This window comes from Saccopteryx leptura, chromosome 5 (genome assembly GCF_036850995.1).
Source record: "Saccopteryx leptura isolate mSacLep1 chromosome 5, mSacLep1_pri_phased_curated, whole genome shotgun sequence".
Taxonomy (NCBI): Eukaryota; Metazoa; Chordata; class Mammalia; order Chiroptera; family Emballonuridae; genus Saccopteryx; species Saccopteryx leptura.
The window spans coordinates 148,307,448-148,322,372 of record NC_089507.1 but is presented as its reverse complement, the minus strand read 5'-3'; the positions used below and the strand labels follow the sequence as shown (position 1 = coordinate 148,322,372).

The 14,925-nt window shown below is 49.4% G+C and overlaps 1 protein-coding gene and 2 pseudogenes across 5 annotated transcripts in view; 1 reads left to right on the top strand and 2 right to left on the bottom strand.

Moving 5' to 3' along the window:
- The window catches only part of ASAP2 (ArfGAP with SH3 domain, ankyrin repeat and PH domain 2), a 160,908-nt gene extending 146,719 nt beyond the window's left edge, over positions 1-14,189 (bottom strand). For 4 of the 5 annotated variants that reach the window (XM_066385982.1, XM_066385983.1, XM_066385985.1 and 1 more), the window contains exon 1: positions 13,713-14,189. In XM_066385982.1, coding sequence (XP_066242079.1) covers positions 13,713-13,838 — 126 coding nt within the window. In that variant the 5' untranslated portion in view covers positions 13,839-14,189. The remainder of the gene's footprint in view (positions 1-13,712) is intronic. The other variant, XM_066385986.1, reaches the window with a different exon arrangement.
- LOC136405444 (protein LTV1 homolog pseudogene) lies at positions 654-2,159 on the bottom strand (annotated as a pseudogene).
- Positions 5,586-7,794, top strand: LOC136405627 (nucleolin-like; annotated as a pseudogene).
- Positions 14,190-14,925: the final 736 nt, after the last annotated feature.

Below are 14,925 nucleotides of genomic sequence, written 5' to 3'. Positions count from 1 at the left end.
ACAGATTCACACAAACATAGATGAACCCTGAAAACATTATGCTCAGTAAACGAAGCCAGATACCTGAGACCACATATTGTATGATTCTATTACATGAATTCTGTTGTATAAAATGCCCAGACTAGGCAAATCTACAGAGACAGAAAGTAGATCAGTATCTGTCAGGGGCTGAGGGAAAGGGGAATAGGGAGTGAGTGCTAAGGGGTGATATTTCTCCTGGGGTGATAAACCTATTCTGGTGATAGCTGAACAATTTTGTGACTATAAAAGAACCACTGAATTAGATAGACACTGTAAGAACAGTAAATTTTATGATACAGAAATTGTATCTCAATTTTTTTAAAAAAAAACAACAACAAAAATAAGGAAACCACGGAATTTTTTTTTTTTATGAAGACAATTTTCTTTAATTTATCCACACATTTCACATCCATGAAGTCATTCAGTTCAGAGCAAATCTAAGGCTATCACATTAAATTTAAGAACAATACAATATGTACAAGCTTGCTGGTATAAATACAAACATCGCACTTTTCTTTTCAATAACTGCCACAAAAACGGCAGGTCAGTCTTGTCTATGAAGATCCTCGTTCATTCTTGAACTCAAAAAGGAGCCTCTCTGGAGAATGCGCCTTACCCTAAATGTTCCACTGTCACAGCTTCAGACCCTCAACATTCTTCTTCAGGTTCAGCAGTGCTTTTTCCTGCCTTCTTTTCTCCAGTTTGAAGGCTAATTTGTTAGCTTTCTTCTCTACTCTCCGTTCCTTGCACTCTTCTCTTACAGCTTGCTTTCTTGCTCTTCTCTTCTCTGCTTTCAGTTTCAGAGCATGGCTGGGCTGACACTTTGGGCAGGTCACTATCATTAATCATCTGCGTTAGTTCAACTTGCTTTGCTGTGAATTCTTTCTTAGGTAAGACATTGAGAAGTATTCCTGTTTTACAAGATATTCGGATTTGTTTGGGCTTTGGTTCATACTTGATAAGTTGCGGATGGTTATATAAATTTGAGTATGTACTACAGATGGATTCACAATCCCACCTCTCTTTGACTTCTTCAAGAACTACAGAGACAATCTCCTCCTCCTCAGACCCGTCAGGTTCACTCCCTGTCAAGTCCTGATCCTCGAAGGGTTCAAGAGTGCTCAGTTTTACACAATTCTCTGCCTTCTCTTTATAGTAGTCATTCAAGACTTCCTCTAAGCAACCACTGTCCACTTGAATAAAACCTTCCAGTTCAGCATTATCCAGAGCTCCAATTTCGTCATCATCATACTGCTCATAAAACTTCTCAAATCTTTCATCATGTAGGGTCAGCTGTTCATTTCTCTTCATGACTGAGGACGTCATAGAATATTCAGTAAAGCGACTTTTCGTTTCCTCCTCCCAGAACAAGTGATTTTCTAGAACCTTGAAAGGCTTCCCAGGGGCAGACAAAGCCTCATCCGACAATGAGCCTGCAGTCACAGCTATTGTCATCACGGCCTTCTTCCTTCTCATCATTCACGTCTTCCCACTCGCTGCCATCTTCAGCCTCAGATTTCCATACATCCATCCCCTGTTCCTCTTCTGTTGGCTTATTGGCCTGAAGAACAAAATCATCTTCAAGCAAATTAGCTGGATTATCAAAGTCAAAGTCACCATCAAGAGCTGTGACAATGTCAGGATCAAAATCCAGTTGAGGTCCTGAAATAGGAGCTGCTTTATTTAACAATCCAACATCTTCCTCAAACTCTGACACAAACACTGATGAAGGCAACTTAATTCCAGTGGTCAAAGTTATTGATGTTTCGTTTTCATTCCTGCTGTTGGGTACACTGCTGGTACTTGCAGGAATCAGCTTCGAGGGCCCAGATGGTTCTCTCAGGTGCTGTAGGTAGTCGTAGTCGTCATCAAAGAATACACCATACTTCCTCTGTTCTGCTCGTCTCTCTTCATCATTTATTTTCTGTGTAGGCAACAGAACCCTCTGGGGTGCAGTCTCATCTGCTGCCAAAGGATCTCGTTGGTTCCGATGGACCACGTGAAAAGACACAGCTTTCTTCTTTTCTATAAAGGGCTTTTTCTTCCTGTGAGGCATGCTACAGCCCCACTGCACTCACACCAAAGAGTGGCCACAACACTCTCTGAGGCGCACGGGAGAGATGACAAACACTTCCAGGCTTCCCCACGGCCTGGCTCCCGCCCGGTTCCCAGCAGCGTTCTTAGGCCTCAGCAGGGAAATTTTTTTAAACTCCACTTGCAGAGAGAGACAATGCAGAACTACACTTTCTTTCCAAAACTACAAAGTAACCATTGCTTGCTTGATTTTCTTACCACCACTCACTCCAGAGCCTTTACAAATCAAAGAACCAGGGATTTTCAGGTGGGGGTTGGGGTGGGCAGTCAGAGATCAACGAGACAGATGGTCTTTAGAGACCAGACATTCAGGGCGGTGACTTGCTCAAGGTCACAGAGCAAGGTGGAGACCCAGTTAAAACCGGAATCACTCTAGTAACTCCTTGACTAGTGACCTTTGCACTTTACCATAAAAATACAACCAAATCCACAGAGTAAATATGAAAACCACAGCTTCATAATAGAGAACTCTCTCTTCCAATGCTGAGAACACACTGGCTCCCCCCAATCCCTGGGGAAAAGCTCTTAGAACCTTAATATAAGAAAATCAGTATTTACTTAAGAGTTCAACCGTCCACATTATTTAATGACCACAAAACCCTGTGCTCATTAACAGTCTTCATTTCTAAGATGCAAAGCACAGCTAAGAAGTAATCAAGACCCAGGGATCCAGCAAAGGCTACAAAAGCTGCTTCAAGGTGACATGGGTGCAAACAGCCCCATGTCTCCCAAACTTGGACTAGCGGTGCACCCAGTGAAATCCCAGCTCAGGGCCAACACCACACTGACATTTGGGGGGGAGGGGCCCTAAAGGGAGGAATAAAAGAGGTAAAATTGATGTTCACTCTAACTCTTCAAAAGCATGACTATGAATAGCCCGGAGAAAGAAGAGGAGACTGTCAGGAAAAGTCAAGATACAGAGTGTTATGAGCTGGAAGGCTTTGCAGTTTGTCACAGCTACAGAGGCTGGACCAGGGAAACCACATGCCCACGGCCCAAGGGCTAGTTAGTAACCAGTCAGGGCCGTCAGAGAAATGAAGAAAAGACTAGGACTTACTATTCTCTCTTCCTTTCACCATCTCCCCAAAGTTCCCTAACTGCCAACAGGGCACTGACCTCTTGGTCCAGAGCTGCCTTAGACACGCCTCATCTGCGATTCACCTTTCAGGGGCCGCTGCTCACACCATGAACTTGCTGACACAGAGGGATGGCGTGGATCTTACCACTGTCCATCTGGCCTTGGGGTCCTTTACCACAGCGGGGACAGTGTTCTGTAAGGCTCAAGTATGTCCTTTTAACTTACTTCTAGGCAGTTTAGGTCACTTAATAAAGCACCTCTGATACCAAATACCTCCCCGCCATGGGTTAGTGTCTGCCGACTCCGCCGGCACACAATCTCAGCCATAGTGGAGACGGGCCCGCACTGGAGAGACCCACGGAAACACCCAGCGAGGAATCTTCACAGGCAACGTGAGCCCAGCGGGAGCTGGCCAGGTGGCACAGTCAAGGACCAACAGGTGTAAGACCCCCAAGGACACGACAATGAGGACGCTGACCTCAGGTGGCTACTACTTATGGGAGGGGGACTCGCAGCCATGTATCTTGGCTGAGCCTGGCTTCTTTCACTAGAAAACAGAGAACTCCAGGCCTGACCTCAGAGGACTGGCGAGAGGATGCCATAATCCATTTAAAACACCACACCGCCCTTCACACAGAATGAAGGCTCAAAGAAACGTCAGCCATTGTGGCTGGCGTTTAAGAACAACACAGAACAAAATCAGAATGTGACTATTTCTAGGACTCTAGGAAAAGAGGCACCCCAAATTCTGATCACCTGGCTAGAATCCTGAAAGACAAGGGAATTCATCACAAGAGGGGCCTATCTTTTGTCATCCATCTGATTGACAACCGTCTGTGTATAAAAGAGCACACTGACAAAGCCATCTTCAGCATGAGCAGAGCGATGACATCACTAATAATCTTGTTAGTATGGCAGGCCTCCTGCCAGGCTGTGAACAGTGCCCAGGGCCACCAGCTCTGTGGGGCTGGACACGCCCGCAGAGCAGAGAAGACAGTGAGCAGGGGCCATTTCTGCAGGGACGAGGACCAAGGCGGCAGAGAGGAGACAGGGTAGCAGTGAGATTTTCCAGAAGCGTCCACTCAAGAAATGCAACAAATGCAACTTAGAATGCTAACACAGAAGAGCATGCTGGTGACCAGTGGCCGAAGCAGCTGCATGGAGGGCCTCTCCAGGCCCAGGCTCCGCAGAGTCCATCGGCCAGGTCTCCAAAAGGACTCAGGTTTTCAAAGCGCTCACCTTTGAATCCTGCCTCCACTATGTCCCAGCTCTGTGATCTGGGTCCAGCGCCTTAGGCTCTCTGGACCTTAGGGTGTGTTTGTAATAATTAAACAAGTTAACAGTTAATAGACGTAAAGACCTGAAAGCATAGCCGGCCTGCCACACAGCAAGCGCCAGGTAAATGCTAGAGAGAAAAGACAAGAGGGGAAAAGCCCACCGTGACTGACAGCACTTCAACCACGCTCTGGAAATCCCAGACACACTCGCAGGACAACGGCACCATTTCAAACACGCGACCTCCCGGAAAACAACGCAGACGGCGAGGCCTCTCCTCAGAAGCTCGTGCCCTGCTTGCGTATTCTCCCTAGAAGTTAACAACCACCAAGAAGTTTTAAATGTTTTTTTTTTATTTATTCATTTTTGAGAGGAGAGGGAGACAGAGAGAGAGAGAGAGAGAGAGAGAGAGAGAGAGAGAGAGGAGAGACAGAGAGAGAGAAGGGGGGAGGAGCTGGAAGCATCAACTCCCATATGTGCCTTGACCAGGCAAGCCCAGGGTTTTGAACCGGCGACCTCAGCATTTCCAGGTTGATGCTTTATCCACTGTGCCACCACAGGTCAGGCACCACCAAGAAGTTTTAAAATGTACATCAGATCAAATTTATTCCCTAAACCCTCCAACAGCTTCCCATCACATTGGAACACAATCCAGTTCCCTCCCAGGACAAGGCCCTGTGTGACAGGGCCCTGCCTGCCCCTCCTCCTCCTCCCTGGGAACCCCGGTCTTCGTTCTGTCCCTGAATGCCCAGCCTGTTCTGGTCTCAGGGCCTGGCCACGGGCCGTGCTCGGATCCCAGCTCTCCCCTGGTTGGCTCCCCAGTCCCTGCTCTCACGTTGCCTCTTCAGAGAGACCTTTCCTAATTCCAGTTGTGTGATGTCCAAAGTCACTTTCTATCCCCATATTTTGCCTAACGTTTCTTCAAAGTACTTATCACTACCTAACACTACATTGCATAATTATCCACTTACTGCCGTGATTATCAATGCTATTCAGAGAGAGGCTCTAAAAAACACCAACACCTTTGGTACCAGCGGCCACCATCAATAGCATTCCGTTCCTCTGGGTCATTGGCACCACGCACCCACCATGTATTCTGCCCTCGTAAGCCGCTATCATGGTAAAACTCGCAAAGGCTGGTAAAAAATCAAGGTGACCCCAAGAAAATGGCTCCCCCTCCCAAGCAGGTAGAAGAAGACAGTGAAGATGTGAAATGTCAGAAGATGAAAGCAGTAGAGAAGAGGTTATCCTTCCTCTGAGAAAAGGCAGGAAGGCTCCCAGAACTCCAGCGAAGAAGGCCATGGCTTTCCCAACACAAAAAGACTGCGGTTCCCAGACCAGCCAAGAAAGCTGCTGTTGCCCCTGGCAAAGGGGCAGCAGTCATACCAGCCAAGGCAGTAGCCATACCTGGCAAGAAGGGAGACACACCGGGAAAAGCACTGCAGCAAGCCCTGGTGACAGGCAGCACCCGCCCCTGCCAAGGGAGCCAAGCGGCAAGGATGCCAAGAAGGAAGACAGTAATGCGGAAGGTGATGACGACAGTGAAGAGAGAGAGGAGGAGGAGGAGGAGGAGGAGGAGGAAGATGGAGGAGAAGGAGAAAAAGAAGGAGGAAGAAGACAAAGAAGAGGAAGAGAAGGAGGAGGAAGAAGAGGAAGAAGAGGAAGAAGAGGAAGAAGAGGAGGAGAAGGAGGAGGAAGACGGAGAGGAGGAAGAGGAGGAAGAGGAGGAGGAGGAGGAGGAGGAGGAGGAGGAGGAGGAGGAGGAGGAAGGGAATGACGATGAAGATGGGGATGACTCCAAAGAAGAACCTATGGAGATTATACCAGTCAAAGGAAAGAAAGCTCCTGCCAAAGCTGTTCCTGTGAAGGTCAAGAGCACAGCTGAGGATGAAGAGGAAGAGGATGATGATAAAGAAGAGGAGGCAGTGGAAGAGGAGGAGGAAGATGAAGAATCTGTCCAAGAAGCACCTGGGAAATAAAGGCAGGAAATGGCCAGCCAAACAGAAAGCTGTTCCTGAAGCCTAGAAACAGAAAGTGGATGCTGCAGAACTTTGGAAGCATGAACTTCTCAAATCGGCCTCTCAGTTCAAAACGGGCAGCAGTGACATGTTTGTTAAAAATGATCTTGCAGCTACGGATGCCAGAGCTGGTGTGTCTAGGAAGTTTGGCTACGTGGATTTTGAATCTGCTGAAGACCAGGAAAAAAGTCTTGAAACTCACTGGTTTAAAAGTCTTTGGCAATGAAATTCAAATAGAAAAACCAAAGGAAAAAGGAAGTAAAAAGGACCGAGAGGCGAGAACCCTTTTGGCTAAAAATATCTGCCTTATAAATTTACTCAGGATGGATTACAAGAAGGGTTTGAAGATGTGAAGGAGACCAGATTCATCAGCAAGGATGGAGAGAGTAAAGGGAAGGTTTATATGGAATTCAAGACAAGCTGATGCATGCCTGGCCTGTGGTGGCGCAGTGGATAAACCTTCGGCCTGGAATGCCAAGGTTGCCGGTTCGAAACCCTGGGCTGCCCTGGCCAAGGCACATACAACAAGCGAGCAATGAACAACTAATATGAAGCACCTATGAGTTGATACTTCCCAATCCATGCTCCCCTTTCTCTCCTGTCTCTGTAAAATCAATAAATAAAGTATTTAAAAAAAAAAAAAAAAAAGACAAGCTGATGCAGAGAAAACCTTGGAAGCAAAGCAGGGAACAGAGATAGATAAATGGGCGATCCTTGCTCCATGTCATACAGAGAGAAAGGTCCAAGCCAAGACTACAGAGGATGGGAAGAATAGCACTTGGAATTGTGAATCCAACACTCAGCTTCTGAGCAACCTCTCTGCAGCAACGGAAGAAACTCTTCAGGAAGTTAGCTGAGAAGGCAACTGTTATCAAAGTGCCCCAGAACCAACCTGGCAAATCCAAAGGGTATGTATGTATGCATTTATAGAATTTGCTTCCTTTGAGGATGCTAAAGAAGCTTCCAAGTCCTGTAATCAAAGAGAAATTGAGGGGCAGAGCAATCAGTCTGGAAAGGAAAGGACCCAGGGAATCACCTAATTCAAGAAGCCAGCCATCCAAAAACACTGTCAAAGGTCTGTCTAAGGAAACTACAGAAGAGACACTGAAGGGGTCATTTGATGGATCTGTTCGGGCAAGGACAGTCAACGACCAGGAGAATGGATCTTCCAAAGGGTTGGTTTTGTAGAATCAACAGTGAGGAAGCCACCAAAGCCGCCAAGGAGGCCATGGAAGATGGTGAAATGGACAAAACAAATCCACTTTGGGTTGGGCCAAGCTTAAGGGTCAAGGTAGCTTTTTAGTCTGAGGTGGCTTTGGTGGCAGAGGACAGGGAAGTTTTGGAAGCTGAGGAGGCTTCTGAGGAGGATGAGACCACAAGCTCCAGGAAAGAAGAGGAAGTTTGAACAGTTTCTTCTATCCTGTCCTTCTCTCTTCTGTTTGCAAGAAAGGACTCTGGGGTTTTCCTCCATTACCTGACTGATGACAGAGCCTTCAAGGACATCCCAAGACAGCATGCAGTCCTAGGGTCTACCTGAAAACCTGTATAGATAACGTTTCAAAGGGAACACCCTGTTGGTTTTTTTGACTGGGTATCCATATAGACTTTTTAAAGAGAGGAGTGATACAACTAACCCTTACCTGTAAGTTTTTTTGTTTTTTTTAGATTTTTTTTTAAAATTTATTCATTATAGAGAGAGGAGAGAGAGAGAGAAGGGGGGAGGAGCAGGAAGCATCAACTCCCATATGTGCCTTGACCAGGCAAGCCCAGGGTTTTTTTTGAACCAGCGACCTCAGTGTTTCCAGGTTGGCGCTTTATCCACTGCGCCACCACAGGTCAGGCTGTAAGTTCTGAATTTATATTGTTTCTTCTCATGAACAAAACCATACTTTTTCTACAAATAGTTCTTGGGTGTGTGTATTGGGGGGGGGGGCGTATAAAGGAAAGAATAATATTTTATTGTGATTTTGCTTCAGCAACTTTGGGACAAAGTGAAAGTCCTGAACTCCGGTGCTGGGAGAAAAAAATGGCAGTGCTCCAAGCCCCACCCAAATTGATTAAGTCAGAATTTCAGGGAGGAGACCATGTATCTCTTTCTACAAAATGCCCCAAGTGATTCTCCTGTGCATCCAGGGTTTACTCACAGTCTAGAATGTGCTTCTCAAATTTTAATGTACATATAAGGCATCTGGGGATGTTATTAAACTACAGGGTCTGACTCAGCAGGTCTAAGGTGAGTCTGAGGGTCTGCATTTCCCATAAGCTCCCAGGTCGATGGAGCCTACTTTAAACTGCAAGAGTCTGACCCAGCACCGCACATCAGAACCCTCTACAGGGATGAAAGTGTTCTAAATCCACACTATCCAACACATGTGCAGCTACTGACTACTGGAATCGTGGTTCGTGCAGCCAAGAAACTGGACTGTTCATCTTAGGCTACCACACTGGACCAGGCAGACCTGGCACGTTTATGCTCCACAGAGAACGGCACCAGCACCTAGTAATGTATGTAGCCTGTACGAGAAGAAGCGAGGATTGCTCCAAATTCTTGGCCTGTACAGAGCTCTGTGGAGTGGGTGGCCGGGAAAATCCAACCAGAGGCCTCTCTGGCCACCACTCTGGGAGTGGACTAATGTTTACCTAAGGCAGGGAGGCATGCAGGGAAGAGTACAGGGAGCCACCTTAGTGACTAAAGCATGTGATGACTCTACCTTGACTTCAGAAGCCAATGGCATGCCACCACCACAGTACAAGGCCCTCCTAACTACAGCCCCAGGCACGCCTGAGCACTCTCATCTCTAGGCACGTCTCTGGGCAATCATGTAGCCACAACCCTCACAGTATTTGACTGCACTGACTTGTTTATAGGACGTCTGTCTCTTCTACTAAGCTGTAGGTTCTTTCATTCCTCCTGGTATTCTAATCTCATCACCTAGCACAGCAGGACTCTCTAAACACAGGATGAATGACAGGGCTGGGAACCCACCAGGAGCATTAGTCCTTTTGCTGTTAATCACAAGAAAGAAACTGAATGGGTGGGACCCGCATAAGAGACCTTTTCTTCCTCAAGTGACTCAAAAATTTCCAAACACAGAAATCCAGATTTCAGAGCACAGCATCATATAGTGCGACCCTGTCTGACTGCGGAACCTCATTTGCAAACACACACATGGGCAAAGAGGGCACGTCCCTCTGACAACAGATTCAAAGTCTGCTAGTCTGGGATTTGGAAGAGCCGTTTTTTTTAAACAAGTCACAAAGGGCTAAGATTCAGAACCACATTCTTGCCTAAAAAGCCCACAGGCCTGGTTCCCACTCTAACCGCTGGGAGGGGCGTCTGGCTCTAAGGAGAGCCAGGCCCCTGGGATTGTGGGTGGCCGAGATGCTCAGTCCACTCCTACAGTGAGAACCCTGGGCTTGTGTTAGCACTGAGATTTCCAAGGTAACCAAGGACAACCGAGTCGAGAATTATGGCCCCGGAAGGAAGCAGATTAAATTTTAATACTTACGAGTCAACATCAAATTTATTTTTAAAACACTATCTGTACCCAAGCCAAATAAGCAAGCCGAATGGTGCTCCGAAGGAGAGGTTAACGTTACACACAAAAATTCTCAGTATAGCCTGACCAGGCGGTGGCGTAGTGTATAGAGCGTCGGACTGGGATGCCGAGGACCCAGGTTCGAGACCCTGAGGTCGCCAGCATGAGCGCAGGCTCATATGGTTTGAGCAAAAGCTCACCAGCTTGGACCCAAGGTCGCTGGCTCGAGCAAGGGGTTACTCGGTCTGCTGAAGGCCTTCGGTCAAGGCACATATGAAAAAGCAATCAATGAACAACTAAGGTGTCGCAATGCGCACTGAGAAACTAATGATTGATGCTTCTCATCTCTCTGTTCCTGACTGTCCCTATCTATCCTTCTCTCTGACTCTCTCTCTGTCTCTGTAAAAAATAAAACTCTGTCTTTAAAAAAAAATCTCAGTATATAAAGACTTTTTCCTTATTTTGAGGCTATTTCAAAAAGTGAACAGAGATTCAAAGAAACAAAGACAGAAATTAGCCCCCCTGAAAAGGTGGCTGGGGGGGAGCTCACTTTTCAGATTCATACCCACCACTACTTATTTTTTCCGTTATTTCCAAAAACACAGGATGTATTCCATAGGGCAGCACTAGACGATGCTAAAATTATGCAAAATAATGATTTCACCCAGAGAAAGTGATCAAGGGAAAAAAAATTAAAACACAGCTATGTGCTGACCTGTAGTCAAGAGAATAAACTGGTTAAACAAGCATGGGCTAATAGATACAGAGTAGCTTTTCATTCTCTTGCTCATGGAACCATTCATGTTCCCTATGTTCCTACCGGTTGGAGCAAATCCCATTTGGGGGCCCAACCCCACCAGCACCAGGTTCTGGGAATCAACTACCTACCATCTGATAAGCAGTTAGCATTTACGACACCAGTTGTCTGTCAGGTACTGTGCTGCGTGCATTTCCACATTAGACTCTCACCCCGGCCTTCTGACGTAAAGAGGGGCTGTCATCCAGGCTGGAAAGCTGAGGAAATGCGAAAACGGCCAGGTAGCTCACCCCAGTTCACATACCTGGCCAAGTGGTGGACTCTGAACTTGAAAGTAATTTAGAGAATCCAGCATTACATGGTAACAGAAAGCAGCATCAGTTTTCTCAAAAGAGCATCGAGCCAAGTTCAAATTCCAGCTCTTCAATTGATCAGCTCTGTAATTGTGAGCAAACTAACCTCTCTGATCCTCAATTTTATCATGGAAAGCAGGGATGGGGAATAAACACAACAGATGTGAAAGTCACAGCAGAGGGGAGGAATCCATCAGCTACTAACAGTCCAGCTACAGGTGTGCGTATATATACACATAGTACATTTCAGTTGTAAAACGAGTTTTAGCAGATAAGTTCACGAAGGTTTATCAGTTTAAAATTAGTTTAGTAATTCCATGACTCATCTGTTTAAACATAGGGCCAAGGGCTTGCAAATTTTATTTTTTCTGCTTAATCAGTAACTTCATGCCACCAGACCCATTCTCACGCCTCTTTGCAGTATGAAAAGCAGATGCTTGTGTAAAACTAAAATATGTGGGCATCACCAGTCAATGAACAAGTTTTGGTAATGAGGATGAACATTGAACACCGCGGAAAGAGCATTACCTAAATGAAGCCACAGTGATTCCTTTCAGAAAGGACTTTCAAATTCGCTTCTCATCAATCCACGCTCACAAATACTGCCACCCTAGTATGTGCACTGGATTTGCTTCGAGTGAGATGACAGACCTGTAAGGATTTCCGTTTTTTCATATTTGAGACATTAATCAATCCTGTGTTGGGAGGGTAACTCGGAGCAGGCTTGCGCTTTAATAAAATGACCAAACCCAGTCTCTTTAATCTGCTCAGTAATCGAGCTCTAGGGTAAGCTCCAGGGCAGCACACAAACAGAGCTTTGGAATTACGCACTGGAAACTAAAATTAATCAGAGGAAGGGTATGCCAACTTTACGAGCTGTTCCTATTTGCCTAGCTTTCCAACATCTGGCAATGTTAATAATATTTAACTGACAAACTGTAGTGGGGAAAAGAAACAGAACTTTAAACAACATAATCAAGCTTGTTTTTTTTAAAGGCGTCGGGTACAAAGCTTCCTTCCCCTAAGAAATAATCAGCTAGCTACCTTTTTGGTTGCAATCATTCCATACACATTACTAATGGTGTATTTTCAAAACATTATGAAATTTTTCTCTTGCCCAGCACTTATGAAAAAAACTGCTTGCGGCCCTGCCATCTGCCTCATTTGAAGACATTATTTTTAAGCTTTGCTGATACAAGTAGAATTAAGTGAAGTGGGATCACAGAACTCACTATAAAAGGTTTACATGCAGCTCTCTGCTGCCAGACTGGGGGTGGGGGGGAGAAGGCAGGAAGGATGCCCCAACTACACTTAAAACAGTCATAATGCTGAATCTGTTACTTTTGATTTAGCCTATTATTGACTATTTGTGTCTACAAAAAAAAAATTTCCATTAAGAGAAACATTCTGGATTTTTTTTCCCAAGCAATTCTTAACAGCAGATGCTTTGTTCGAGTGTGGGGGGGGGAATGCCATTGCTTAATTCAAAGCTCTCTGGTGACCTCCCCTCACTCACTCTAGCCCAGTCATAGTCTAAAACACCTACAATACTCCCATTTTAAGGCTATAACTTGACATTCTGGCCAAGAGAAATTGAATCATCTGTTCAAGACTGGCACACGTCCGGCTTGTAAACCAGTTACCTGTTACAAGCCAAACAGAGGGCTAAGCTCTTTTACACACAGTGTCTCTGACTTGCATCACAACCCTGGAAAGGATGCATTAGGAGTCCCTTCTGATAGGTAAGGAAAATGACGGCAGACAGATAGTAAGGAGCTGCCCCAAACCATTCAGCCGTGGCCCTGGACTCAGAAACTCTGTTTTTCCGACACTGCCTGCCTCTCTCGTTCGTTCCCTTAAGTGTTCTCACTAGTGAGCACCAGGCGTGATGACTTTGCACCTTGACCAAAACCAGGCCTTTTCCAGACTGGTGGGAAGGGAGGTGGTCAGGAGTCACAGGTAAGACACGGGTAACCCGGGCGGCTATCAAAGGCCTCTGGATCAGAAGCCGGGCCCTCCCCACACCCTCCCGACTCCTCGCCCCAGCGCCGTGGGAATCCCCTCGGGCCTTTCTGGACAAGGTGTGCACACCCTTCTCGCGCAGCCGGTTCCCCTGGACGGACCCGGAGCCGGGAAAAGGGCTCCGTGGCGCACACTTGCCCCACGGAACAGGCTCCAGGCAGGGGCACTTCTCTCCAACAAGTCGGGAGGCAGGCGCCCGGGGAGGGTCTGCGGGCCAGGACCCCGGCCCCGCTCATCGGCCACCCCGACTTTCGGGCCAAAGTTAGGTGCGCGGAGAGAACCGGCCGGCCCGGGCCTCGCGAGGGAAATGGGGGGAGGTGGGGGTCTTAAAAAGGCCCAAGGTAGCCATCAGCCATGTCCTCTGAGCCACCTCCACGGAACAAAGGGCTTGTGTTTCGGGCCGGGGGAGCCCAGCCCCGTCCGGATCTGGAGGATGAGAAACTTTTCCCGGGATGCCGGAGACGAGGCGGGGGCCGGCGGGCCGGCGGGCCGGACGCCGAGCTACCTGCGGCCGGGCCGCCCGCCCCGCGCCGGGGAGGCCGCGCGCGCCCTCACCTCCTCGATGGCCGCCACCGTGTTCCGGCACTGCGCCGTGCGCGTGGTGAAGCTAGAGGCCGTGGGCGCCTTGTAGTCCTCATGGGTCTCGGCCACGAATTCCGACACGGAGATCTGGTCCGGCATCGCCGCGGCGCGCGCGCGGCCGGCCGCCGGGGAGCCGCCGCCTCCGCCGCCTCGGGGCCCCCTGCAGCCGCCCGGACGCCGCCTCCTCCTCCGCCGCCGCTCGCCCGGCCCGCGCGCGGACAAAGAGCAGCAGCGCCCGGGGCGCGGGCCGCCGCCGCGGGAGTGGCTGCCGGACGCGGGTGGAACGGCCGCGGACTGGGGCAGCGGGATCAGGGGCGCCGCGTGCAGCCCCGCGCAGCTCGGGCCTGGCCCGCCGCCCGCCGCGCCAAGCGCCGCGCCGCCTGCGCTCCCCAGCGAGACCCGAGGCGGACGCGCGGAGTCGGCGGGAATGCCCGCCACCCAGCCGCTGGCCCCCAGCGAGTCCCGCGGGGAGGGGCGGGGCCGGCGGGGGCGGGGCCCGCAGGGGCGGGGCGGGGCTGGCGCCGGGCCACCAATCGGCGCGCTCGCCGCCTCTGCCGCGGGGACGCTGAGCCAGCAGGAAGGAAGGCGGCGCGCGCTCGGGCCGCGGAGCCGCTGGCCCTCCGCCGCGCGCCGCATTGTCCCGGCCTTCGGACCCCGCGCCGCGCTGGGGTTCCACGGCGCGCCACGCGGGGCCAGCGGGCGCCGGCACAGCCGCGGCGGGCTCTCCCGGGCCGGTCCCAGGCCGCAATCCCATCCCGGCTCCGCGAACGCGCGCGCACAGTGCGCTTGTACCCTCCCCCTTGCCCAGCCACTCACTGCCCACGTCCCCGACCCTGCGCCACCGCAGCTGGTCTGTGGATCTTGCTCGGGGGTTCCCCGAAGCCGCGGGGCCTGCCCATCTGGGCGAAGGAGGACGCGAGAGGAGCTCGCCCTCTACCGGACGGTGCACTGCGCCCAAGGCGCGCACTTGGCGTGACACACGCCTCCTGCGCGCTACCGGGCAGCAGCCGGCCGCCAGGCTCGGGTTCTGTGACCGTAACAAGAAATGACCGCAGATGAGTGCATCTCGGCTCTACCTACCTACACTCTCCTAGTCCTCACCACTGTACGGGGCAGGTACTGAGGTGGGCATACCCACCCTGGGAAGATAAGTGAGTCACGGAGCTTTTTCACGTGGTTTCCGAGA